The sequence below is a fragment of the Ogataea polymorpha genome (assembly GCF_001664045.1).
Source record: "Ogataea polymorpha strain NCYC 495 leu1.1 chromosome Unknown OGAPOscaffold_4, whole genome shotgun sequence".
NCBI lineage: Eukaryota > Fungi > Ascomycota > Pichiomycetes > Pichiales > Pichiaceae > Ogataea > Ogataea polymorpha.
Window position 1 is genome coordinate 248,804 of NW_017264701.1, and position 22,289 is coordinate 271,092.

The 22,289-nt window shown below is 43.3% G+C and overlaps 15 protein-coding genes across 15 annotated transcripts; 6 read left to right on the forward strand and 9 right to left on the reverse strand.

Annotated features, from left to right (window-relative positions):
* Positions 1 to 187: 187 nt before the first annotated feature.
* OGAPODRAFT_76480 (uncharacterized protein) lies at positions 188 to 2,026 on the forward strand (the record flags this gene model as incomplete). The annotated part of the gene is made up of 1 exon (XM_018356179.1): positions 188 to 2,026. The coding sequence occupies one exon, from the start codon at positions 188 to 190 to the stop codon at positions 677 to 679; it is 492 nt and encodes a 163-aa protein (XP_018210456.1). The 3' UTR covers positions 680 to 2,026.
* Positions 195 to 2,307, reverse strand: OGAPODRAFT_100157 (uncharacterized protein; the record flags this gene model as incomplete). The annotated part of the gene is made up of 1 exon (XM_018352958.1): positions 195 to 2,307. The coding sequence occupies one exon, from the start codon at positions 2,305 to 2,307 to the stop codon at positions 694 to 696; it is 1,614 nt and encodes a 537-aa protein (XP_018210457.1). The 3' UTR covers positions 195 to 693.
* A 144-nt stretch (positions 2,308 to 2,451) lies between these two features.
* OGAPODRAFT_16446 (uncharacterized protein) lies at positions 2,452 to 4,257 on the forward strand. The gene has a single exon (XM_018354438.1). The coding sequence runs from the start codon at positions 2,528 to 2,530 to the stop codon at positions 3,344 to 3,346; it is 819 nt and encodes a 272-aa protein (XP_018210458.1). The 5' UTR covers positions 2,452 to 2,527; the 3' UTR covers positions 3,347 to 4,257.
* On the reverse strand, positions 2,452 to 4,257 carry OGAPODRAFT_87934 (uncharacterized protein). The gene has a single exon (XM_018356878.1). The coding sequence runs from the start codon at positions 4,238 to 4,240 to the stop codon at positions 3,353 to 3,355; it is 888 nt and encodes a 295-aa protein (XP_018210459.1). The 5' UTR covers positions 4,241 to 4,257; the 3' UTR covers positions 2,452 to 3,352.
* Positions 4,258 to 4,299: 42 nt separating this feature from the next.
* Positions 4,300 to 6,518, reverse strand: OGAPODRAFT_16447 (uncharacterized protein). Its single transcript, XM_018354439.1, has one exon. It carries the CDS (start codon positions 6,372 to 6,374, stop codon positions 4,320 to 4,322), a length of 2,055 nt encoding a protein of 684 aa, XP_018210460.1. The 5' UTR covers positions 6,375 to 6,518; the 3' UTR covers positions 4,300 to 4,319.
* Positions 6,500 to 9,212, reverse strand: OGAPODRAFT_87940 (peroxisomal membrane protein Per9p). Its single transcript, XM_018356879.1, has one exon. The coding sequence runs from the start codon at positions 8,014 to 8,016 to the stop codon at positions 6,643 to 6,645; it is 1,374 nt and encodes a 457-aa protein (XP_018210461.1). The 5' UTR covers positions 8,017 to 9,212; the 3' UTR covers positions 6,500 to 6,642.
* OGAPODRAFT_13005 (uncharacterized protein) lies at positions 8,209 to 8,763 on the reverse strand (the record flags this gene model as incomplete). Its single annotated transcript, XM_018353345.1, has 1 exon — positions 8,209 to 8,763. One exon carries the CDS (start codon positions 8,761 to 8,763, stop codon positions 8,209 to 8,211), a length of 555 nt encoding a protein of 184 aa, XP_018210462.1.
* On the reverse strand, positions 9,186 to 9,628 carry OGAPODRAFT_16449 (uncharacterized protein). Its single transcript, XM_018354440.1, has one exon. It carries the CDS (start codon positions 9,535 to 9,537, stop codon positions 9,241 to 9,243), a length of 297 nt encoding a protein of 98 aa, XP_018210463.1. The 5' UTR covers positions 9,538 to 9,628; the 3' UTR covers positions 9,186 to 9,240.
* A 220-nt stretch (positions 9,629 to 9,848) lies between these two features.
* On the reverse strand, positions 9,849 to 11,100 carry OGAPODRAFT_24225 (uncharacterized protein; the record flags this gene model as incomplete). Its single annotated transcript, XM_018355267.1, has 2 exons — positions 9,849 to 10,714; positions 11,007 to 11,100. The coding sequence occupies 2 exons, from the start codon at positions 11,098 to 11,100 to the stop codon at positions 9,849 to 9,851; spliced, it is 960 nt and encodes a 319-aa protein (XP_018210464.1).
* Positions 11,101 to 11,308: 208 nt separating this feature from the next.
* Positions 11,309 to 19,354, forward strand: OGAPODRAFT_93981 (phosphatidylinositol 3-kinase Pdd1p). The gene has a single exon (XM_018357442.1). The coding sequence runs from the start codon at positions 14,697 to 14,699 to the stop codon at positions 17,745 to 17,747; it is 3,051 nt and encodes a 1,016-aa protein (XP_018210465.1). The 5' UTR covers positions 11,309 to 14,696; the 3' UTR covers positions 17,748 to 19,354.
* Positions 11,331 to 12,638, forward strand: OGAPODRAFT_13007 (uncharacterized protein; the record flags this gene model as incomplete). Its single annotated transcript, XM_018353346.1, has 1 exon — positions 11,331 to 12,638. One exon carries the CDS (start codon positions 11,331 to 11,333, stop codon positions 12,636 to 12,638), a length of 1,308 nt encoding a protein of 435 aa, XP_018210466.1.
* Positions 13,047 to 14,456, forward strand: OGAPODRAFT_49307 (uncharacterized protein; the record flags this gene model as incomplete). Its single annotated transcript, XM_018355622.1, has 1 exon — positions 13,047 to 14,456. One exon carries the CDS (start codon positions 13,047 to 13,049, stop codon positions 14,454 to 14,456), a length of 1,410 nt encoding a protein of 469 aa, XP_018210467.1.
* On the reverse strand, positions 18,445 to 19,617 carry OGAPODRAFT_49219 (uncharacterized protein; the record flags this gene model as incomplete). The annotated part of the gene is made up of 1 exon (XM_018355619.1): positions 18,445 to 19,617. A coding segment is annotated over one exon (1,173 nt), but the record flags the coding sequence as incomplete, so codon positions are not given.
* A 173-nt stretch (positions 19,618 to 19,790) lies between these two features.
* OGAPODRAFT_37824 (uncharacterized protein) lies at positions 19,791 to 20,609 on the forward strand (the record flags this gene model as incomplete). The annotated part of the gene is made up of 1 exon (XM_018355345.1): positions 19,791 to 20,609. A coding segment is annotated over one exon (819 nt), but the record flags the coding sequence as incomplete, so codon positions are not given.
* On the reverse strand, positions 19,816 to 22,081 carry OGAPODRAFT_76492 (uncharacterized protein; the record flags this gene model as incomplete). The annotated part of the gene is made up of 2 exons (XM_018356180.1): positions 19,816 to 21,159; positions 21,204 to 22,081. The coding sequence occupies 2 exons, from the start codon at positions 22,079 to 22,081 to the stop codon at positions 21,120 to 21,122; spliced, it is 918 nt and encodes a 305-aa protein (XP_018210470.1). The 3' UTR covers positions 19,816 to 21,119.
* Between the last annotated feature and the right edge of the window lie 208 nt (positions 22,082 to 22,289).

The following is a 22,289-nucleotide window of genomic DNA, read 5'->3' on the forward strand; positions in this document are numbered from 1 at the left end:
CATTGAAAAGGTTGCAAATTTAAAAATTTTCAGTCATATTCACTTCCATCCAGCTCACACTGACAGGAAAATTTTTAAGCGCGCACCAGTGGCTGGGGAAATTACTTGTTTTGGACATGTGGCAAAGTAGGATGCTTATGAAATCCATGAATCAAATCGACTTCATTTTTATTTTTGTTGTAAATAAATGTGGTCCGGAGCTTCCCCTCAAGAGCAAATTATAGAAGCCTCGAGAAGAAACAACGTGGAATTGCTAGCTTCTGTGGTGGAAGCTCATCCGGAGGACATTGCAGAACTTGTAAACTCTTCCAAGGATGCCACAGGTAATACGCCATTACATCTTTGTTGTAAATACGGATGCTACGAAGTGCTTGACAAGCTACTTGACATTGAGGGCATTGACGTTGATCCAAAGCATCAAATAAGCGGTGAAACCCCCTTGCATTATGCCGTTCATTACAGTTTTGAGGAGCCCGAGTACGCCAAATTCCTAATAGAGAATCTTCTAGAGGTTGGTGCCGACCCGACGATCCGCAATAAGGACGGCCTAAAGCCAGCTCAGTTGCTGGGAGATGCCAACGAGGATATAAGGATGATCCTTGATAGTGCTGAGTATGCAGCAAATGTACAACAAGATGAAGAGGAGGAGGTTGATGACGGTCCCTCAGACGAGGAATAACGTTTTAGGTCTATTTACACTAGTCTATCCGTTCCTTTCACCTTCCCGGTCCCAGGATCTATTTTGGCACTTCGAGACCCAAACTGGATGGCCCGTTTTGGTTCTTGTTCAACAAATTCCAACCCTAAATGACGAGCAAGCTCTCTCAATGCAAACTTTCTTATGATCTCACCAGTTGTTCTATCCAATCGCAGCTTATCCTCGCACCTCACTTTTCTGGTTGCAAATTCCACTAGACTTTTATCCAGGAATGGGTAGCGGACTTCTTTGGACCAGCAGGAAATCACTTTGTCGTCCCGCGAAAGGTTCCTAATATGCAAGTTAGATAAATCAAGCTGCAGCTCTTCAATCAGACGTTTGATCAGTGTGTCCCAGTTATACTCTGTGGTATCTTTTGGAGGTTTTCCAGAGACTCGTCGTTTTATTTGATTTGAGAGGCTCGTGAAGATTCGCTCATGGCGAGTGTAACCTCCAAACAACTCGTCGGCTCCCAAACCGCTTAGTAAGACTCTGCATGTACTTTCATACGGCTCTCTGGTTCCATTTGGAAGAACACGATTACCAATTCCTCGTGCGGCAAAATAAAAGGCGATGGCTATAGATAAATCCATTTCTGTGTCGTTAGGATAGATCAGCTGTATCACCCTGGACCTATGTTCCAGATACTCCTCGTATGGCACGTCAATTTCCACCAGCTGAAACTTGACCTTTGAGAACATTTGTTGCAACCCTTTCCAGCTTTTTATCGCAAGCAGTCTGTCTGGTGTGTCTGCGGGTTTGGTGTTGGAACGTGGGTTGCAAAAAGAGACGTTTAGTAAGTCGATCGTTGTATCTGGTCCAAGTTCTGATGCCGCCAGAGCTGCTACCAAAGTGCAGTCTAGACCTCCACTGAACAATAATGCCACAGAAGAGCTTGACTTATGTGTTGGCGAGATGGTTCTCACACGTTTTCTCACGCTCGAAGCCAATAGTTTATGCAGATTCACCGAATTCAGAGGCTCGTCTGTCTGCTGAACAATATCGGGGCTAGGAAGGTTATTGCTAGATTCAAAGTTGATCGTTATCAACTTGCCGGACTCCATGTCAAACTCATATATCGTTGCGCAGGCACACTCGATCCAGGTGTCTTGTTTCGTGGCAGGAGGGCAGCTGCTAATGTACAATTGGTTCTCATCAAGCATATATCCTAAACTCTTTCTTCCCAGCAAATCTTTCCCGAAAAATACCTTTTTAGTGTCTGTATTGGTGATGCAGTAGGAGAATTCGCCGTCTAGTTGACCTATAGTTGATACGACATCAAAGTTTGACTTCACCAAAGTTTGATAAATAAACTCAAGATCATTATTTTCTATCTCTTGGTTGTAGAGCTCTCCGTTATATTGCAGAGTAAAGTTTCCCCTAATCATTGGTTGAAGCGTCAGAGGTGCCCTTATTGACAACACCGAGGAGAACTCCGTTATTGTGCCTTGGGCGATCTCCTTTTTAAAGTACTGCGTGCTATCCAGTCCTCTGGAGCATACGAGGGGAACCATTTGTTCAAAAAGCGGGTCATTTAAATCACACTTTCCGTTCTGAGCAGTGGGTTGCCTATCTATGCGGTTTTTAAAATGCCATAGGATGCCACACATGGTAATACCAGTTGCACCGTATTTTTTTTTTGTTTTTTTATCTTTTTAAACAAACTCGCTCTTCATGTCGTCTGGTAAGAAACTCCTTTTGATGGGCCGCTCGGGCTCTGGTAAGTCATCGATGCGGTCCATCATTTTTTCAAACTACTCTGCATTTGATACAAGACGTTTAGGGGCTACGATCGACGTTGAACACTCGAATTTACGCTTCCTCAACAACATGACACTCAATCTTTGGGATTGCGGTGGACAAGACGTATTCATGGAGAATTTTCTCAGCAACGACTCGGACAATCAAAATTCCAATTCTTCAAGCAATATATTCAAAAAGTGCGAGGTTTTGATCCATGTTTTCGATGTTGAGAGCAAGGAGGTCCAGAAAGACATAGAGATATTTAAGCGTGTTTTAGATAACCTCCACAAATTCTCCCCGGGAGTCAAGATATTTATTCTAGTCCATAAGATGGACTTGATTCAGATCAACAAAAGACAGGAACTTTTTGATATCATGTTCAACAAGTTGCACCACGTTGCTTGGGATAATTACAAATTCAAGATCAAAGGGTTTGCAACTTCCATTTGGGATGAAAGTCTATATAAAGCCTGGTCCCAAATTGTCTGCTCGCTGATTCCAAACATTTCGCTATATGAAGAACTTCTAAGTAAATTCAACTCAATACTCAATGCCAGAGAGATGATCCTTTTTGAGAAAACAACATTTCTCGTGATATCTTCCACTAACAAATTTAATGCTGGCTCCGATGAACTAGATCCAAAAAGATTTGAGAAAATTTCCAACATTATCAAGACCTATAAGCAAAGCGTGAACAAGATCAGAACAAATTTCAACAATCTGGTTCTTCATGGTCGTAACTCCTCTATTTATTTGGACGTGCTTACCTCAAACATATACATTATGATTATTATGGACAACCCGAAATCAACATTCACGGGATACCAGATAGATGACGAAAATCTAGTTCTTGAAAACATCAAGGTGGCAAGGGCAGAGTTTGAAAAGATAGAAAAGGGAGCATGAATAGCTCTAAAGATAGAACTTCTTTTTCTCTTTGTCCATGTCAGGACGATGCTCCCAGTCAATCTCCTCCTTAATCCCACGTTGGACTCTGCGAAGTTTCAATGTGAACTGAGGTCCAAGTTCCTGTAATCCCACCCTCTCCTCGTTCTTGAACACATATCTGTGCATTCTGAAAAAAATATAGTCTCTTTGGTTGTGCAGCGTGATCACTTGACGTCCTTGAATTTCTGGTTTGTGTGGAAACAGTGACTGGAACAGTCGACACACTGTCTGACCCAACCGCGTTGTGAAATTATTCAAAATGAGCTCCGGTATATGCTCTGTTGAGTTTCCATGACCAATAATTTGCTTTCTGTCTCTGAGAGACGAGATCGAAAAATAGAATGTTGGACCTTGTGGAAGATGAATGAAAGTTATACCATTCACCACTTTTTTATCCTCGTTGATGACGATAAGATGAGTAAAATCTCTGTTAGAACAATATTCGCTCATGTCCTTCATGGAATACTCTCTCTTTCTTTTGACAAAAGATGAGTTTGGAATAATTTCCATTAGCGTAGAAGCAAACTTGTATGCTGCTTTCTTTGCGTGCGGACTAGTAGTTATCAAAATTTTTGGTTCTTTTTCTCTGTTTGTGAAATACTCAGCAAAGTCATCTTCACCCTCCAGTTCGGTGTTCACAGTCTCGTCGTAGACTCTCATGTTTTCAATAGTGTTTGGCACATTCTCAGCAAGCCGTTTAGCTTTCAGCTCCGGATTTTGTAGCTCTTCCTTCGCCCTGGCTGCTCTTATTTTGTGTTTCTTTTTATTTTGTTCATCTTTGAGTTTAGCAAACAACTGCTGTCGTTTCTGCTTATTCTTTATCGACTTTAGCTTTTCAGTCGAGGGGGACATCCTAATACTATTTTACTTCGTATTTTTTTTGGAATTTTTTTTTTGACAATCTATACTGTCTAATTCAATATTTTCTATTTTACCACACATCTTCCTGATATCTATTTAAAACCCTAAAATTCTTCACCATGTCTGTGGCAATCGACTCAGTTACCTTGCGCTCAGACATCATGATCCTGATTAGTACGTTCTGGACGTCCCTTGCCATTCTGGCAGCATCCCCACAAACATAGAAGAATGCACCGTCGTTGAGAAGTTCGCTGATTTCCTTGGCTCTTTCCAGCATTTTGTGTTGAACGTAGACTTTTTCAGCAGTTTCTCTGGAGAAAGCAGTCACCAACTCGAATTTCTCGCCTAGTTTCTTCGAGTAATCAACAAATTCGTCTTTGTACAAGAAATCCTCACTGGAGTTCCTGCAGCCGAAGAAAAGCAGTGTTTTACCAACGCTAATGTCATTAGCAGTCTGTGCGACCCTCTCTCTAATGAAACCCCTGAAAGGAGCCACACCTGTTCCCGGGCCAATACAGATAATAGGAGTGGCAGGATTGGAGGGAAGCTTGAATGTGGATCTTCTCACATGCACAGGTAACTTGAATGGAGCAAACTTTTGTCTCGGGCCCGCAAGATCGTAAGTCACAACAGGTTTGACGTTAGAAACTTTGTTTTGAGCCAACTGGATATTGAAAAGCAAGTTGGTAGCCACACCAGTAACTATATGATCAACGTTTGGATGCTTCTCCTGCTCAACAACTGCAGTGACATGAATAGCCTGCTTTTCACTCAGGGAGGAAGACGAAATAGAATAGTACCTTGGCTGTAGATGAGCAACGGACTCTATAATGAAAGCAAACGGAATTGAGGTCCACTTAACTCCGTCACTCAAAACATGCAAAAGGTCAGCAATGTTAAGATACCTACCTGTCACCTCTTCGTGGAATAGCGCCTTATCCTTTCCGAGTTTGCTTGCGTGTGCCTTAGCTTGCTCGGTCGGAGCAAATTGAGCGACCGATCCCACAAACTGACGAGAAACAGGACCTGAGATCTCCAAATAGTGTCTCACAACAGCTTCATAAGTGCTTGGAGAAATTACGTGAGGATGAACGGTTGGATCCAATGACTTGATATCAATGACAACGTCTTTTTTCTCGGAAAGGCCAAGAATATCTAAAAACTTGAACACATGTTCATTGGAGTTCGAAGGCCAAATTGCTAAGTGGTCACCGGTGGTGTACTTCAGGTTGGAATCGGAGATGTCAAACTCAGCATGAATACAGTGTCTGCTATCAGAATTGAATAGTTCCCTGCTGACAGTGATTGGAGCCAAATAAGGATGAGTGTGGTCGAATGGTCCTTCATTCAGGGACTGCGCTTCCTCTTGAGATGGGTTGATATATTTATCATCTGGTTCTCCCAACGAGACCTCTGGAGAGTCAATAGTAAGAGCACTTTCCTCGATCTTAATCTGAGGCTCATACACTAATTCATGCTCCTCGAGACTCAACTGGTCTTTCAAGATGTCAAACAGGCCATCTTTCCATGCCATATAATCCTCATCCATAGTTCCTCTTCCATCATCGCCAAGACCCAGCTCACCAACAAGAGTGGCGCCTTTTTCAGTCAGAGTAGAAACAGTTTTTTTTCCCATTGCATTGTAGAACTCGTAAGTCGAGTTTCCAAGACCGAAGCACGAGAACTTCAGGTTGGACAAGTCGTCGCACTCATTCTCCAAATAGTCGAAGAACTCCACAGCATTGTCAGGAGGCTCACCTTCTCCATATGTGGCGGTGAAAAAAACGACAAGCTGAAATCCGTCAATGCTCGTAAAGATCTCGTTTAAGTTTTCATAGTCGTAATCCGCAAGATCGCCACACATGGTTGGGATGGAAAATCTAGATTGGAATTCTTTCGCAAACTTGTGGCTGTAGTCCTCTGCTGTACCTGTCTGGGAGGCAAATAAAACCAAGGCCTTTTTGTTGTTAGCAGCGAGAATCTCAACCAAATCCCTTGAAGATCCGCGTGGCACAGACACGTCTTCGCCGTCTGATTTTCCCCAGAGAGACCTTTTGGTGAAATAGATAACTATGGCCAAGACTATGGCAGCCAGTACTCCGAGGTCTAAAGTGTCAAGAGCCATTTGATGAAGATTTCAGGAAAGAAAGGCTTTTTTTTATTTGACAAGCTTTGAGTTCAGCACCAGAAAATAAAATTGAGGGATCTTATGTCCGATTTAGGCAATTTAGCTTGAGACGTAGTAATTGAAGCCGTTAAGAGGTATGCTCTATATTCAGTCGACAAGGAACGCGATGTATGTTTTAGCCCGAAGTCGCGTGATTTAAAACCGATAAAGTACCTCGGTTGGGTTTTTTTCAGGTTTACCTAATCAGTATACATGCTGCCAATCATCAAGCATCGAAATTAGAGTAGACACTAGCACTCAGGTCGTCTAGCTCTTGTAGATTATTAAGAGTGTAGAGGACTTCATTGTCGAGAGAGTTGTTGGTTAGCTGGTTGGATTGTTTTGTGATAGATGCCAATAACGAAGCCAACTTCACCTTGGGTATCTCGGTAGGCACCTGTTCCTCCTGATCCGGGTTTTTCTGTTTATTCATGAGGTTCACAACAATGTTGTCCAAAACCTTGGAAATCCCCACCGTCACCAGAAGACTAATGATCGCGCTGACCTGGTCATTCATTAAATATCCCTTCAGTTCATTTAGCAGCTTGCTAACGTTTTCCGAGTTTTGTATGTTATTGTTGAAGTTGGTAAGGAATTCCATGTCATTTGTTTGCTGCAACAAGAAGAGCTCCATGTTTGCCGGCGGGAGTAAAGATGTGATCACAGTTGAGCTTGAATGCCCTGGTGCTGTCAAAGGCTCGCTTTCTTTTTCCGCGTAGATTTGTTTATCAATTATCTGCTGTGTCTTGTTGATTAGGGTCGCAAACTCTTCGATCGAAAGTTCTTGTCGAGGGTTGATATCTCCAAAGATGTCTTCGACACTGGACTCCACCTGGTTTTTGATGTCAATCCATCCTTTGTTCAAAAGCCACCAACTGTAAGACAAAAAGGCCTGCTCAGCAAGATTCTCGTCCTGTCTGCTAGAGCCCATGGCAAGCTCCTCGTCGTTCTCGAGGAATAGGTTTGCTGGGTCCAGATCCACATTGGACTCGTTCTCGAGTTTAATTCCTTTCGTCTTGGACGCCAGCTTGATCGCAGTTTCCAGATATGAGCGCCTAGAAAGAATGTTTAATTGCAAGTGCAGAAACACTATAAGCAATGATTCGCAGTAGAGGAGCGTCAAAAAACGCGTGATGCTTTGATTCCGAAGTTCGTTCCACAGTTGTGTCTTTGATTTTGTCTGCTGTACACCAGTATGCATGGGATTCTCCTTTTCGTTATGTACAGAAAAATCATCGCTGAGAACTGTTGACAACGCTGGATCAGTGCTATTTCCAACAGGAGCATTTTTCGCCTTTTGTCTTTCGAATCGCTTGTTTTGCAATTCTCTAGTTATCTCCTCCACCTTCAGTGCCTCATAGATTGGCTCTGTCAAAACGGGTAGCAAAGATAGGAACGTCATGTAACAGTCATTCTGTGTCTGTTTGAAACGCCTTTTAATTTGTTCTTTGGCAAAATTCTCCTCCTTTAACCGTTCATTCAACTCCGCTAGCTTGTTGCTCACGAACGAGCTGACCGCGTAAGAAACAGCGATCACTCCCGTGCCAAAAAGAAGCTTTTTCTTGTGCCTCGACACAAGATCTCTACAATATTGGAACATCACCAAGTATCACAGAGAACGAATGGGGTATCACTTGTGAGCTAAATATTTATTTCTTGCTGCTCACTAGAAAGCCTATATCTTGCCGCAACAGGAAATTCACGGATTAAGTAAGTTTGATGAAATCTCCAATTACCCGGTTCTAGAGTTTATTTACGTGAAAGCTAAATGACGATGAATGAGAGTTCAGGTTCACTTCTTGCTCTTACTCTCCTTTGACTTCTTGTGTTTTGTCTTGGACTTTTTCAAGTCTTTCGAGTCGTCGGAGTCGGTCTTGCGCTTCTTCGTACTTTTCTCGGGTTCCTTGTCTTCTTTGTCTCCGAATATCGTGTGCTTGCCCTCGAAATGCAACTTGCTCACTGCTGGCTCTATCTTCTCACCAAGTTGATTTCGCACGTGGCGCTCAGCGGCCTCTGCAACTTTCCTTTTGAACTCTTCTGTATTCTCTTCTTTGGTAGCTGCTTTTTTCGCTCGCTCGATATAAAGTTTCACGCGGTTGAGCTCTTGCATTATGGGGTGTTCATTCTTCTTATTCTCACCACTAGTCTTCAACAGCACAAAGTAAAGAGAAGCGATCACGTACGCATAATTATTGTATAGGTCAACTTTTTCGAGCGGAGTTTTGGCACCTTGAATATGATTTAGCAAGCTCCTAGAGAGCATTCCAGACTTGAGCTTGGTCTCAATTTCGTCCACTCCATGGTTGAGGGAAACTAATAGTTTCTTCACTGTGTCTATATCATCCATGTCGTACAATTTTAATTCCTGATTATTTTTTTGCCTCCCTACACCACAACACCCTGCATGTCGCATCGAGAAAAGATCGTTATGTTTTGAAGAGCCTTGCAGAGCATCATCTCAGAGCAGACAACGTCCATAAGCGTATAGAAACTTTTGCGTAAGAACTCTAAGTGCACGCACCAAGAAAGTTCAAGATGGTTGTTTACCTTGCCTTTTTGTACTCTTTATAGAGCAAATTACAGGATTTTCTTTAGAGAATTGCAACCACAGATTTAAATACTCCAGATAATCAATCTAACATCATTTTCAAAGTACTCCTTTTAAGTATGCCACTCGAAACACTTTATCTACACTTTACAAAGCTCACCCTGAAGTTCTTTTTTAAGTTGTTTCATTAAATACATTGGACTCGACCTTGAGATTAAAGACAGGAGTGCTCCCAAGTTTGAGGATCCAATTTCTTTGAAGGAATATCCTGCTTAATTAGGAGCCAACGGGTTTCACCTGACTGAAAATTTGGCCACTATCAAAATATATCGCGGAGATCTCGTCAAACGATTGGTACGGTAAAGATGCTAAAGAGGAGGAGAAAGTGTGGCAAGGGCTCTCCTTCTTCAACACAGAGTTCATGCTGGCTTTCTGCGACTGCTCCAATTGTGGGGATTTTACCCTACAACGCTGAACACATACAGTGTGGGGTATTGAGAGTCTCGAAAAGATAGCAGGTCTCACCAAGAAACAGTTAGCAAAATCCAAGTATTTTGTCGAGGACGAGGCCATGCTAGCCAATTTATACGCTTCCGAATTTGTCGAAGATGCCTACAGCGGTCTTTGGGGTTATTTCTGTGTCACAGAATATGCTAGTATTGAGGGATGGTTAGAACAGTTGTAAAAAGAGTCACTAGTTTGGAGAGTCCTTGAAGGATTTCACACTGCTGCCAAAAACAAAAAAACAGGAATATAGTTATAGATTTACTGGCACATTCGGCAAAACTGGGGGAGTTCATTCTGGCAACACTCACTATAAAATCAAACTTGACAGACAGACAAAGAACAGTATATGAACAAAGAGTTCACCAAGAGGGGGCCGATTAGTACGACTCGATATCCTGCTTCTTTCTTAGTTCGTAAACCTTCAATGCCTCTTCTGCAGCTTTGACACCTGATAGAACCATAGCACCAAAAGTTGGTCCCATCCTGTTGTGGGAGTCGCATTCACTCAGCTCCATACCAGCACAAACAAGACCAGGGAAAACCTCTCTTGTGTTCTTGACAATCGAATCCTCAGCACGGTTCATGTCCAAGCAACCCATGTGGTTTCTCTTCAAAAGACCAAGCTCAGCCAGTCTCTTGACGCAGAACGCACCCATAGGACCATCATGGCCAGTACAGGAGATAATAACCTTGGAGTTGATGGTATTTGGATCCATACAAGATTGATCATCATGGTGCATGGAAACCAAAGTCCAGTTGGTAACAACACCAGCAATTCTGGTCTCACCCGAATCAGTAGTTCTTGTGATCAAATCCTCAACACAGGTAGCGTTGAAAAGCTTGACATTAGGCAAAGCCAAGGTCTTGGAACACAAGGTGGTGATGAACAATGCTGCGTGTTTGACAACAATGTAGTCACCTTCGTCCTCGTACTCAAGACCCAGCTCTCTGATGAATGAGTCAGCTGGCTTTCTCAAAACCATAGCTGAGAAGAGTTGACCTCCGAGGAAGCAACCACCTCCGACAGCAACATTGGCCTCGATGATTGCAATTTTCAGGTCAGGTCTAGCCTTACCTAGAACATAAGCCGCACTCAAACCAGCCGAACCAGCTCCGACGATAACAATGTCACTCTCTGCATACTTATCCAAGTCTGCAAAGTAGCGTCTTGTCATAGCCCGAGACACCGTGGACTCTCTGATGGGAGCAAACTTAAAGGTGTCCCAATCGTACACGGCGGACACTGCCTTGGAAACGGGAGAGTCTGCATTGAACACGTTTCTTTGTTTCAAAGACAAAGTAGCCTGCTCAGAGACTGTTTTCGTTGGTGCAACAATAGAAGATGGAGCCCTAGAAGATTAGTATTGTTCTGATACAGGAGCATTTTCTTTTCGCTAGTATTAACTAGATCAAGTTCCGACCGTATAATCTCAGCCCTCAAAGGGGCACCGGCAATGCTGTATCATATGGAGAGCAAAAAGACTGACCGTCCGTCGAAAACTTAAGTGTATCTAATCAAAACCATTATGACCTACATAATTGGATTGATGAAGATTTGCTGGGTAAACAGGGCGACTTATATAGCGAAAAAAAGTGAGCAATGGGCGGTGCAATCAGCGCACCCCACATATTGCCTCGGAAATTACTCGACCGCCATTGACCAATAGGATTATGTCAGGACAAGGGTTTCTGTATTGGGAAACTCAACTGCCTTGCTGTCCGCTAAACAGGCTCTGTCTCCTGTTGGGAGGCTAACCGTGCTAACACAAAATTCAACAACCAGTGCAAAGGTGTGTTTTAGAAAGGCAAAGAATCTATCGCACGAGCGAATTTCGTCAACCACAATCTTTCCCCATTGTATGGTGATTGACAAACCCCCGTCGTACAAGAAGCCTGGGATCGAGTTTTTGGCTAAACATGTTTCCAAAAACTCGAATCTAAAGGTTTCTAAAGGGGCAATTGTGCTAAAACATGATATGACTAATCTCGGAACGCTGTATCTGGAGGCCCCTTATATTCTTATTCCGCCTTTTGATCTGGTCAAGCTCATAGAGGTAGGCAAGTGCTGCAGCTACTGTGGTGAAACTTTGAAGGTGTACGATAAAGGAAGACTCAGGGACAAGGAAGCCCACGATGTTTCAGATCAGAAACATGCTCGATTCATGAGCGGGCTGGACTGCGGAGATTGCAGCGCTGGCTGGTGCTCGCAAAACTGCAGAAAGCTTGACTTTTGTCACGGTCTCCTCACCCACCAGCCAACAAACAAAGGAATGACTAACCAGATCATGAACTCTCGAGGAGAGAAACTTGTCTTGTTGTACGACCGATGGACAAGTTTCAAGAAGGCCATCCACGAGAAGAGTTTAGAGCTGGCGCACTGTGGGCTTTATATTAGCTTACAACTATTCTACTACCCAGAACTGAAGGATGGCTATATGAGCATGCGGAATGTAGTAGCAGAACAACGGGACGAATTTCTGGGACGCGATATTGATTTTACGACACTTTATGAGGAAACGACCGCGTGCTTTAAGGATTTCAAAATGTCGAAAGACGAGTACCTAGACTGCATATCAATATTCAAGCTCAACAATTACAACAGTGGAATTTATCCGCTGACAAGCTACTTGGCCGATCCATTTGGCGAGATCAATTGCTCGATTGCACCGTTTGAAACAAGCATCGCTCATGACTACGAGGATTTCCGTATTGATGTTGTTGACGAGCATAACGTCAGACTGACAAAACAGAGACATCTGGAGTCCTACAGAAAACCCATTCATACGAACAATCTGAAGATCGAAAAGAAGATAATCATAGTGTCTAGCATGCGCAATATCAAGAGCTCTGAGAAGCTTGTAGCTGGAGAGCCGCACGAAACAGGTTCTGCATGCTCAAGTTCAGACAACTCTTCGATGGAACAATTTACGGCTCCCGTCCCACTGCGTGTCCCTGGGAAAGCGCGCAAGCACCGTAACGCATCCTTCACGTCTTCGGGAAACTCGTTCGGGGAGGGAATCATCAAGTACAACAGGGACCAAATTCGGGAAATGCTTGTCGAGATGTCTCTTGACTCTGACGATAGCGAATCGGAGACCCCTATTCAGCTTGAAGTTCCAGAACAATTTGTGAAGCCTCGACGTAAGAGCGTGCGTTTCGAAAGCTAAATGAGTCAGTCAAGTGTGCAGAGTTGACTCAAGCGCATGCTTGAGAATTCATACTGCCCTCCTTCATGCTGCCGTACAATCGTGCGTTTTTTGTCGGTGCAGCAGGAAAAGATGGTTTTCGCACGAATGTATTTTTATCATCGCAGGATACAATAGAGATGCATGAAATAATAGTCGGAGATGTAGATAAGTACCATGATAAGTGCATAAACAGCCAATCACATCAATTTATCTCGAACCGGGCTTCTTGAAGAAATATTTGTGGCTGGAGATTACATTCGCAGCTACGAGAGCTTTCCGGCGCAACGAAACTGCCATGCCTAGACAATGGACCCGCTTTTTTGAATATAAATATCTCGAGATGCGCAGATTTTCTCGTCTAATCAATACTACTCATTTTTTGCAACGATGAAAGACTCAATGACCGAGGACCTCGCTGCAGACTATGACAAGGCCGACATGGTCTGGGTCATGGTCAGTGGTGTGCTGGTCTGGATTATGATTCCTGGTGTTGGACTTCTGTACTCTGGGCTATCTAGAAAGAAACATGCTCTTTCTCTGTTGTGGGCATCGCTCATGGCTATCTGTTTGATTTCCTTCCAATGGTTCTTCTGGGGGTACTCGCTTACTTTCGGTACCAACTCATCTGTGTTTTTAGGATCATTGGACAATTTTTGCCTGATGAAAGTTCTTGGAGATTCTAACGCACTGTCTACTGTGCCGGACATTGTTTTCTGCTTTTTCCAGGGAATGTTTGCCATGATCACCGGATGCATTATGCTCGGTGGTGCGTGCGAGAGAGCTAGACTGGGCCCAATGATGGTGTTCTTGTTTCTCTGGATGACTGTCGTTTACTGCCCTTGTGCCATGTGGACATGGAACGCTAAGGGCTGGCTTGCAACCCTCGGTGCTTACGACTTTGCCGGTGGAGGACCAGTCCACCAGGCTTCTGGTTTCGGAGCCTTGGCCTACGCTTTGATCTGTGGTAAGAGACACGACCCGGTTGCTGGTTCCAACTTGCCTAAGTACAGACCTCATTCTGTCACAAGTGTCGTTCTGGGTACTGTTTTCCTGTGGTTCGGATGGTTTGGATTCAACGGAGGATCTTCCGGAGATGCCTCCATCAGAGGATTTTACGCCTGTGTTAACACCAACCTTGCTGCTGCTTGCGGTGGCCTTGCTTGGATGTTCCTCGACTACTTCAGATGCGGCCGTAAATGGACCACCGTCGGAATGTGCTCTGGTGCTGTTGCTGGTCTTGTTGGTATCACTCCGGCAGCTGGTTTCGTGCCTGTTTACTTTGCCGTTCCAATCGGTGCTCTCACTGCAATTGCTTGCAACTACTCGGTTGACATCAAGAACATGATTGGAATTGACGACGGTCTGGATGTTTGGTGTCTTCACGGTGTTGGTGGATTTACCGGTTCTGTGCTGACCGGTCTGTTTGCTGCAGACTACATCATTGCTACTGACTATGGTGTCTCTGGTGAGGGAGGATGGCTCAACCACCACTACAAGCAGCTCGGCTACCAGCTGGCAGCCAGTGTCTCCATCGACGCATGGTCTTTTGTTGTCACTTCCATCCTCCTGCTGGTTCTTAACAGAATTCCATTCCTCAAGATCAGATTGAGCGAGGAGGAAGAGGAGCTGGGTACTGATGCTGCTCAAATCGGCGAATTTACTTACCAGGAGTCCAGGGTCTATATCCCAGAGCCAGTGAGATCTGTCAAAAGTATTCCAGGTACCAAGGCCACCAAGTCCAACGAACTCGACGCTGACGCCGTTCCGCTTCCAAAAGACGAAAAAGTTGACGTTTAATACCGTGTTCTAATAATGATAATAAGTTTAGTGTAATGGAGTAAATAAAATGACGGTGCTACTATTCTCGGCGTTAATCTTCAATTTGCCTGCATTCTTGCCGGAGGTTCAGATTAGGAGGGGTCCAGCGTTGATTACATTAGCATCCCAAGTACACATCTAAAACCATAAGGCTGTGTAACTTTATTTTTTGTGCCTACTTAAAACTACCCTAAGCTATTTTCTGAAATTCGCGTACCTATGAACTACGACTCTAAGAGTCAAAACTCGGTCAGCTTTTGTCTTTCAAAGGATTTGAAGCTGCCGCTTAGATTTCGAATAAACGGGCTTAACGATTACACCCAAAGGATTGCGCAATGTCTCTCCCTTGAAAAGCGGAGTGCCACTTCTCGAATCATACAGGCCAAACTTAAGGATCAGCCTATCAACGAGATTTACGTCTATGTCTATGTTGAGTCTTCAGGAAAGCAGCTCACAGTCCCGGTTTTAACAAGTGTGGCATACTCTAGCGGGAATTCCAAAAACTCGTCACGAGGAAACTGGATCCATCTACCAATAGACTATTCACAACTACCACTTGATGCCGTTCTTGTTTTGTCCCTTTTCAATTACAAGCTGAAAACAGGTTCAGAAAACAAACTAGGAGAATGTAGATTGTACATGTTCAACCAGGAAAACTGCACGCTTATGAAAGGCTATCAGAGGTTGAAAGTGGATTTTGCAGACGGAAAAACTGAGGTGGATCAGCAGAAGCAGAGCCAGATGCAAATTTTGGAGACTAAGCTTAAGCAGAGGGAACATGGGGATACTAGTCGTGCTGAATGGCTGGATCAACTAACCTTTCGCAGAATTGAGCAGATAAATGCCAAGGAGGCCGCTAAACTTAAACAGCAGCTATTGATAACCAAAAGAACAGGAGATGTGCATATAAATTTGGAGCTGGCGCAATTTGAGATCCCTATAGTCTATTCTGATGTCAAATATGCCACTTTGAACATCACTACCTCTGAATCCCACGTCATGAATGCAGTGGCTCGAAACAATGTCAGCAATAGAGATCAGTTGTTGTTTAACGAGATAAAACTAAGCAACCTTGAGGACTTGAAGAAACAGAAAAGACCAACCATTTTTGATCCGGACCAATACAGGTCGGAAATCATTGAAGATCCTATCGAAAGCAAATTCAGAAGATTAGAAAGAACTCATCAATCCTCATCTCTAGACAAAGATATAAAGCCTACCCTGAAGTTGAGGGCCGAACTTACCAAGATTTTGCACAAGCAATTCTTTGAAAAACTCAGCCAGAAGGAAAAGAACATGATTTGGAAGTATAGGTTCTTCCTGTTGAACAATCTGATCCTGAACAAAAATAATACAGAGTTCAACAATTTCGTGATTAACTTTATCAAGTGTATTGACTGGGAGGATGATTTTGAGGTTAATGAGTTTTTGGTCATCATAAACAACTTAAATACCGATCCGTACTCCAATGTGTTTATCCAAAAGATGGAAATTGTCGACTGTCTTGAACTGCTCAGTGCAAATTACAAAAATTACATTGTGAGAAACATGGCGCTAGAACGCCTTAGATTGGCATCAGATGACGACTTGGAAATGTATATGGTTCAATTGGTTCAGTGTATCAAAAATGAAGCAAACTATTTGAGTCCGAGGACGGATATCGACGACGATGGTGAAGGAGACAACAATTCAGAAGAGAATTCCGAGTTTTTAGATTTTGAAGACTCAACGTACACCACCAACTCCAGTGAGTTCCAAGTAATAAACACCGAAGAAGAAGACCCAGTGGTTAAATTACTCAATAATCCTAATATAACGAACCCGGAAGGAAAGATAATCGAGAAATTGCCGAAGTTGCAATCACCTTTGGCAAAATTCCTGATTGAACGCTCGATAGACAGCGAGAGGCTGTCCAACTTCTTCTATTGGAATCTTAAGGTTGAAGTGGATGATGAGCGAGAAAGATATAGATTTGCACCAGGAAACATCAGAGCAGCTAACGCAGCCGAACAAACAGAGTATGCTCCCGAACAAACTGCTCGTGGGTCACAGGTTCCAGCAAACTGTGTCAAGCATATATTTCTTCGGACTTTGCTCCATTTTGTTGCTAATCTGGGAGTGAGCAGAAATGGCTCAGATAAAATTTGGACTCTAAGAAACCAGGTGGAACTTATATCAAGATTACATTCAATTTCAAAGACAATCAAAATCGACTTCAAGAAGGATCCGACGCAGAAAAAAATTGAGGCACTCAAGGCTCTTTTGGCTCAAAAGTTCAAGGCCACAAAGCTCAAGTCGTCAAGAAAATCCATGTCAGAGTACGAGTCGCTTTTGGATTTTGCACCTGTTCAACTTCCATTGGATCCAAGTGTTCACGTGACAGGAACTATTCCTGAGGAGTCAAGTGTGTTCAAGAGCAGCCTGAATCCTCTAAAGATTGTATTTAAAACTATTGAGGGCCCTCCTTACCCCATCATGTACAAGATAGGAGACGATTTACGACAAGATCAGTTCGTGATTCAAATTATGACTCTCGTGGAGCGTATACTTTTAAATGAGAATTTGGACATGAAGTTGAAACCTTACAAGATTATGGCATTGGGATCCGTTGAAGGGCTTATCCAGTTTATTCCCAACTCTTCCCTGTCGTCCATTCTTCAAAAGCACTTGACCATTCTCACCTACTTGCAGACCTACAATCCAGATCCTGAGGCACCGCTGGGTGTCAAATCCGAAGTGATGGACAACTACGTTAGATCATGTGCTGGCTACTGTGTTTTGACTTATATACTTGGTGTGGGTGATCGTCATTTGGAAAATTTACTGCTGACCACTGATGGCTACTTTTTCCATGCTGATTTTGGGTACATTTTAGGACAGGATCCTAAACCGTTCCCGCCTCTTATGAAATTGCCGATTCAGATTATAGAAGGAATGGGAGGTCTTAATAATGAAAACTACCAGAAGTTCTGCAATTATTGTTTCATCACATACATCACATTGCGCAAAAATGCATCTTTGATTCTCAATATTTTTCAGCTCATGATAGATTCGTCCATCCCTGTTTTAAGGACCTCAGGTAGCAACGGGGTGTCTAACGAAACTGAAAAGTTCGAACTAATTTGGAAAATTCAGGAAAAGTTCATGCTCGAATTGAACGACGAGGAAGCGGTGCTGCACTTCCAAAACCTCATCAATGACAGTGTGAATGCCTTTTTGCCCGTCGTTATCGATAGATTACACAGTCTCGCTCAGTATTGGCGCGCTTAAATCATCTCGAGACTACGTATTTCTGGAGCGCTTTCGAGGGGAGAACCTGTTGCTTGACGAACAGCTTGAGAGCGTTCGTTCTCGAAACTGTATAAGCGAAAATCAAGTTTGAAGCAGCGAATTTGCTCAGACTATTAAGCTTTTTGTCCAGGAATCCAACGAATTTCGCTTTATCTATTTTGGGGTTTTTATCTACCAGGTTGATAGTAACGCTTCTAATGAAATCTCGCTGTTTTTGAGTGATCGCACCGCGGATTAATGTCTGGCGAAAGCTTCGATACTTGTCAGAATGCTTCTCGAGTTGTTTTTCAAATTCCACAAAAAGTTCCTCGAGGGTCGCCTTCTCAGTGATTTTTTGAGACTCTGGGTATCTGATCTTGCCGCGACGAATGATTTTGACAAGTGACAAGGTCTTAGCTCCGGTAGGGTGTATTTGAATCTGATAAAATTCTTCATTCCCTATGTTGAGTCCCCAGACATCACGCCTCAACTGGATCCATGGAAACTGGCTTGTCTTAAACTTGCCAAATATATTTTCTGTCTGAATCACTTCTTGCTCCTTAAACTTTTCGAAGATCTTTTGATAGCCATCAAGAGTGTCATACTCCATGTATTTGATATCTTCGATCTCTGGAGGTTCCTTTCTGCCACGACCAGTATCGCTTTCAAACAGAGAAACTCCGTTAGTCTTGATCTTTCCTTCTAGAGTGGGATTGGAATGAACGCCCACTCTGTGTGCATCCACAAAGTCAATCACGTAGCATCTATGTTTGCTCTCATGAAGCCGTAGCCCACGTCCAACCATTTGAGTAAGAAGGGTTTTTGACTGCGTCGGACGTACTATGAATATCGAGTCAATACTAGGAATATCCGTTCCTTCTGTAAACACACCACAATTCATTAAAACAGGCAGCTGTCCATTTGAAAATTCCGCTACCAGTCTTTCGCGCTCAAATTTAGACGTATTGCCTGTCACATATTGTGCATTCACACCATTAGAGCGGAAAACCAGCGACAAACTTTCCAAATGGGCAACATTAACGCAAAAAAACAAGGATGATTTCAGCTGATACTTTTGTGCAAAATGCTGGTAACTTTGGAAGACAAGAGCGTTGATTTCATCTTTGTTGACATGATTTGCCAGCTCTTCCATCTTATAATCTCCATCTTTGCCGATGGAAACCTGGGAGAGCTCGAGACCAGCAGAAACCTGGATCCACGAAAAATCAGATAAATAGCCTTCTCGAATGAGATCCACCAAATTTTTGTCAAAGACAATTTCGTCAAAAGCAAGACCAAGTGGCAGTTCATCGTACCTCGATAATGTCGCGCTAAACCCGAGTAGCGCTATATCACAATCTGCAGAGTCGCAGCCAAAATGCTTCAGAATCTTAGTGTACGAGTCTGCGACACCGTGATGGCATTCGTCGACCACTATAGCCTTGTATTCACCGGGATCATGGGCCTCCAATCGCTGAGCACTCCTGTTCAAAGTTGGAACTGAGGCAACTACGACATCAATGTCTGGTGCATGTGAAGGTTTGCGATTTGCCATATCCAGTTCTATCTTGTATTGAGGGTACACTTTTCGCAAAGATGCAATTGCCTGGTCCGCCAGTTCTTTGCGATGCACCAATATGAGCGTTTTAGATCGTCCCGTTTTTGGATTTGGTGGAATCTGGTCGATCAAATGACTGAAAATGACAGTTTTGCCTCCTCCGGTAGCAAGGCTCACTGCTATTCGACGAGTAGTCTCAAGCGACTTTAAACACGTATCAACACATTCCTGTTGATAAGGGCGAAGAGAAAGACTCGAGATCTGGCTCTGCACATGCAGCGAAATGCTAAATCGTCGTATAAAGATACGCATCATATTTTATTTATATTCAGTGTTTTTGCTTGCACAGCCAAAAGCTAGATCCCATCACGCAGAAAAACTACAATTAATTAGTAAGATATTAAACTCAGATGAAGGGATTTAAGATCTTTTGGTCAGCATTCCTTCTGGCGTCATGTTTTGCGCTTAATACCACTGAATCAAGGCACACAAATAACTGGGCGGTTTTGGTGTCAACCTCGAGATTCTGGTTCAACTACAGGCATATGGCGAATGTGCTGAGTATGTACAGAACGGTCAAAAGACTCGGTATTCCAGACTCGCAAATCATCTTGATGCTTTCGGACGACATAGCCTGCAATCCGAGAAACGCGTTCCCTGGATTTGTTTTCAATAATGCCGATAGGCAGCTTGAGTTATACGGCGATAACATTGAAGTCGACTACCGTGGATACGAAGTGACGGTTGAAAACTTCATTCGTCTTTTGACAGACAGATGGCCAGAAGAGCAGCCCAAATCGAAAAGACTGCTTACCGATGAACATTCGAACATTTTCATCTACATGACCGGCCATGGTGGAGACGAGTTTCTGAAATTCCAAGACGCGGAGGAGATTTCTTCATATGATATTGCAGATGCCTTTGAAGAAATGCACGAGAAGAAGCGCTACAACGAGATTTTCTTCATGATTGATACTTGTCAGGCGAACACCATGTACAGCAAGTTTTATTCACCAAATATTCTTGCTGTTGGTTCGTCTGATTTACATGAGAGTTCATATTCTCACCATTCAGATACTGAAATTGGGGTGGCTGTCATCGATCGATTTACGTATTTCAACTTGGAATTTCTGGAAAAGCTGGAAAAAGACAGCAAATCAACATTACAGGATCTGGTGGACTCGTACACTTTCGAAAAAATACACTCCAATGCCGGCGTTCGCACAGATCTATTCCAAAGGAATCTCTCTGATGTGCTAATCACAGATTTTCTCGGAAACGTCCAGCAGACAGTTGTTGACAACGTGGAGGATGATTTGCTGTATTTGACGAATCACGATAAACAAGGATGGTCTAAAAACTCATCCACCCCAAAGATTTTAGATATTGAAGAGCAAAGAAATGCCAGCTTTTTCAATCAGAACAAGACTATGATTACTCTCGGAGCATGCGAGAGCAATCAGATTTCGTCTACAAAACTCCTCACTATTGGATCGGTTATTACCGCCTTGTTATTCTTTGCCAACTACGTCAAAATTTAATTGCCCTACTCTGCAAATCCATTGAAAACCGTTTCGAAAAATCCTTGCGCCGATGAGATACACCGGGATGCGGCATGAACGACCCCAAGATGTCGAGGGCGGAATCCGCTTGACCCTAATGAGTATTTGAGCACTAAGCCCGCAACTCCGATACCGATAGAACACTTGATGACCAGTGAAAGAGTTTTGTGATGCGAAACCAGTGCTTTGGAGACGCGAGAACGTTTCAGATACCGCTTCTGTTCGCTCGTATGCAAAAGGATGAGTTCCGGGTCAAGGGACGACGCCCTCAGCATGCTGTATCTGCTTAAGCCTTTCGTCGTTTGCAAAGTCTCATGCGGGAAGTCGCTCATATACCGCATGGCATTCTTGAGTATTTCAAAAAGATGGCTGCACTTGAGATTGTGACTTATCCAATTGTTCAGGGTCACGTGGATAAGGTCTCTGTCCGAGAGATTCAGCTCAGTCTCTTCTGTGAGCGTATCGTCGCTCGTGAAAGACTTGCCCAAAAGATCATCCAGATCGTTCAAAATATCATCTTTATAAAAGACAAGTACCGCCACATAAATATAGTACGCCGAAACAGCACTGTTTTGGGCCAGAATAAAGTCCCAAACTAAACATAGACCGTTGAAATCTGCGATATCATGCGCAAATAGAGAGATCATCGAGCTCAGCGCATAAAGGGGTTCGATTGAGCCAATGAGAGCGTGTAATTTGGGATCCACTAAGGACAAAAGTTCGGGTATCAGTTTGAGTTCTCTGACTGTAGACTCAATATCTGGCAACATGTGGTCTCTGAGGTACATCAGTGTGAGCTTGGTCATAAATTTGTAGGCCATGACATCATCAAAGATCAAAACGGCGATCGACGCGACATCATGGTAGCCTTGATAATAGTTGAGTCCTGGATATGCACACAAGGTCTCATTGATCAGATTGTCCAGGCGTTGACGTAATCTCAGCATTTCATCAGGGTTCGTTTTTGGATAGAACACAAAAGATCGTTCAATGTCCTTGGTTATCTGTTCATGATCTTCGTGCTTGAGGTGCGGAACAGGTGGAGGAGGATTCCAGGAATCCAACTCAAGCAACTTGGGCCAGATGACTGAACGCTGTTCAATATTCATGGCTCCTGATCTCGTGGTTACTAAGTATCTGAGTGGCGCTGTATCTTGAGACTCAAGAACCTTATGGAGCGATTTCAATTTTAGAGACTCACTTTCTGTAGTCATAGGGTACTCGTTAAAAATGGAGCAATCGCATTCCATATGCGTCCATCCCGGAACGCTCATTGAGAAGAGAAGCAGAAGATGTAAAGCAAAACACAAGTCTATGACATAAAATTTGAGGTAAGAACAGAAACTCAGCAGCGGTGAAATTGAGATAAAGTAGCGTGAGGTAGTTTGAAATCAATTTTATCACCTAAAAAATATCAACCTT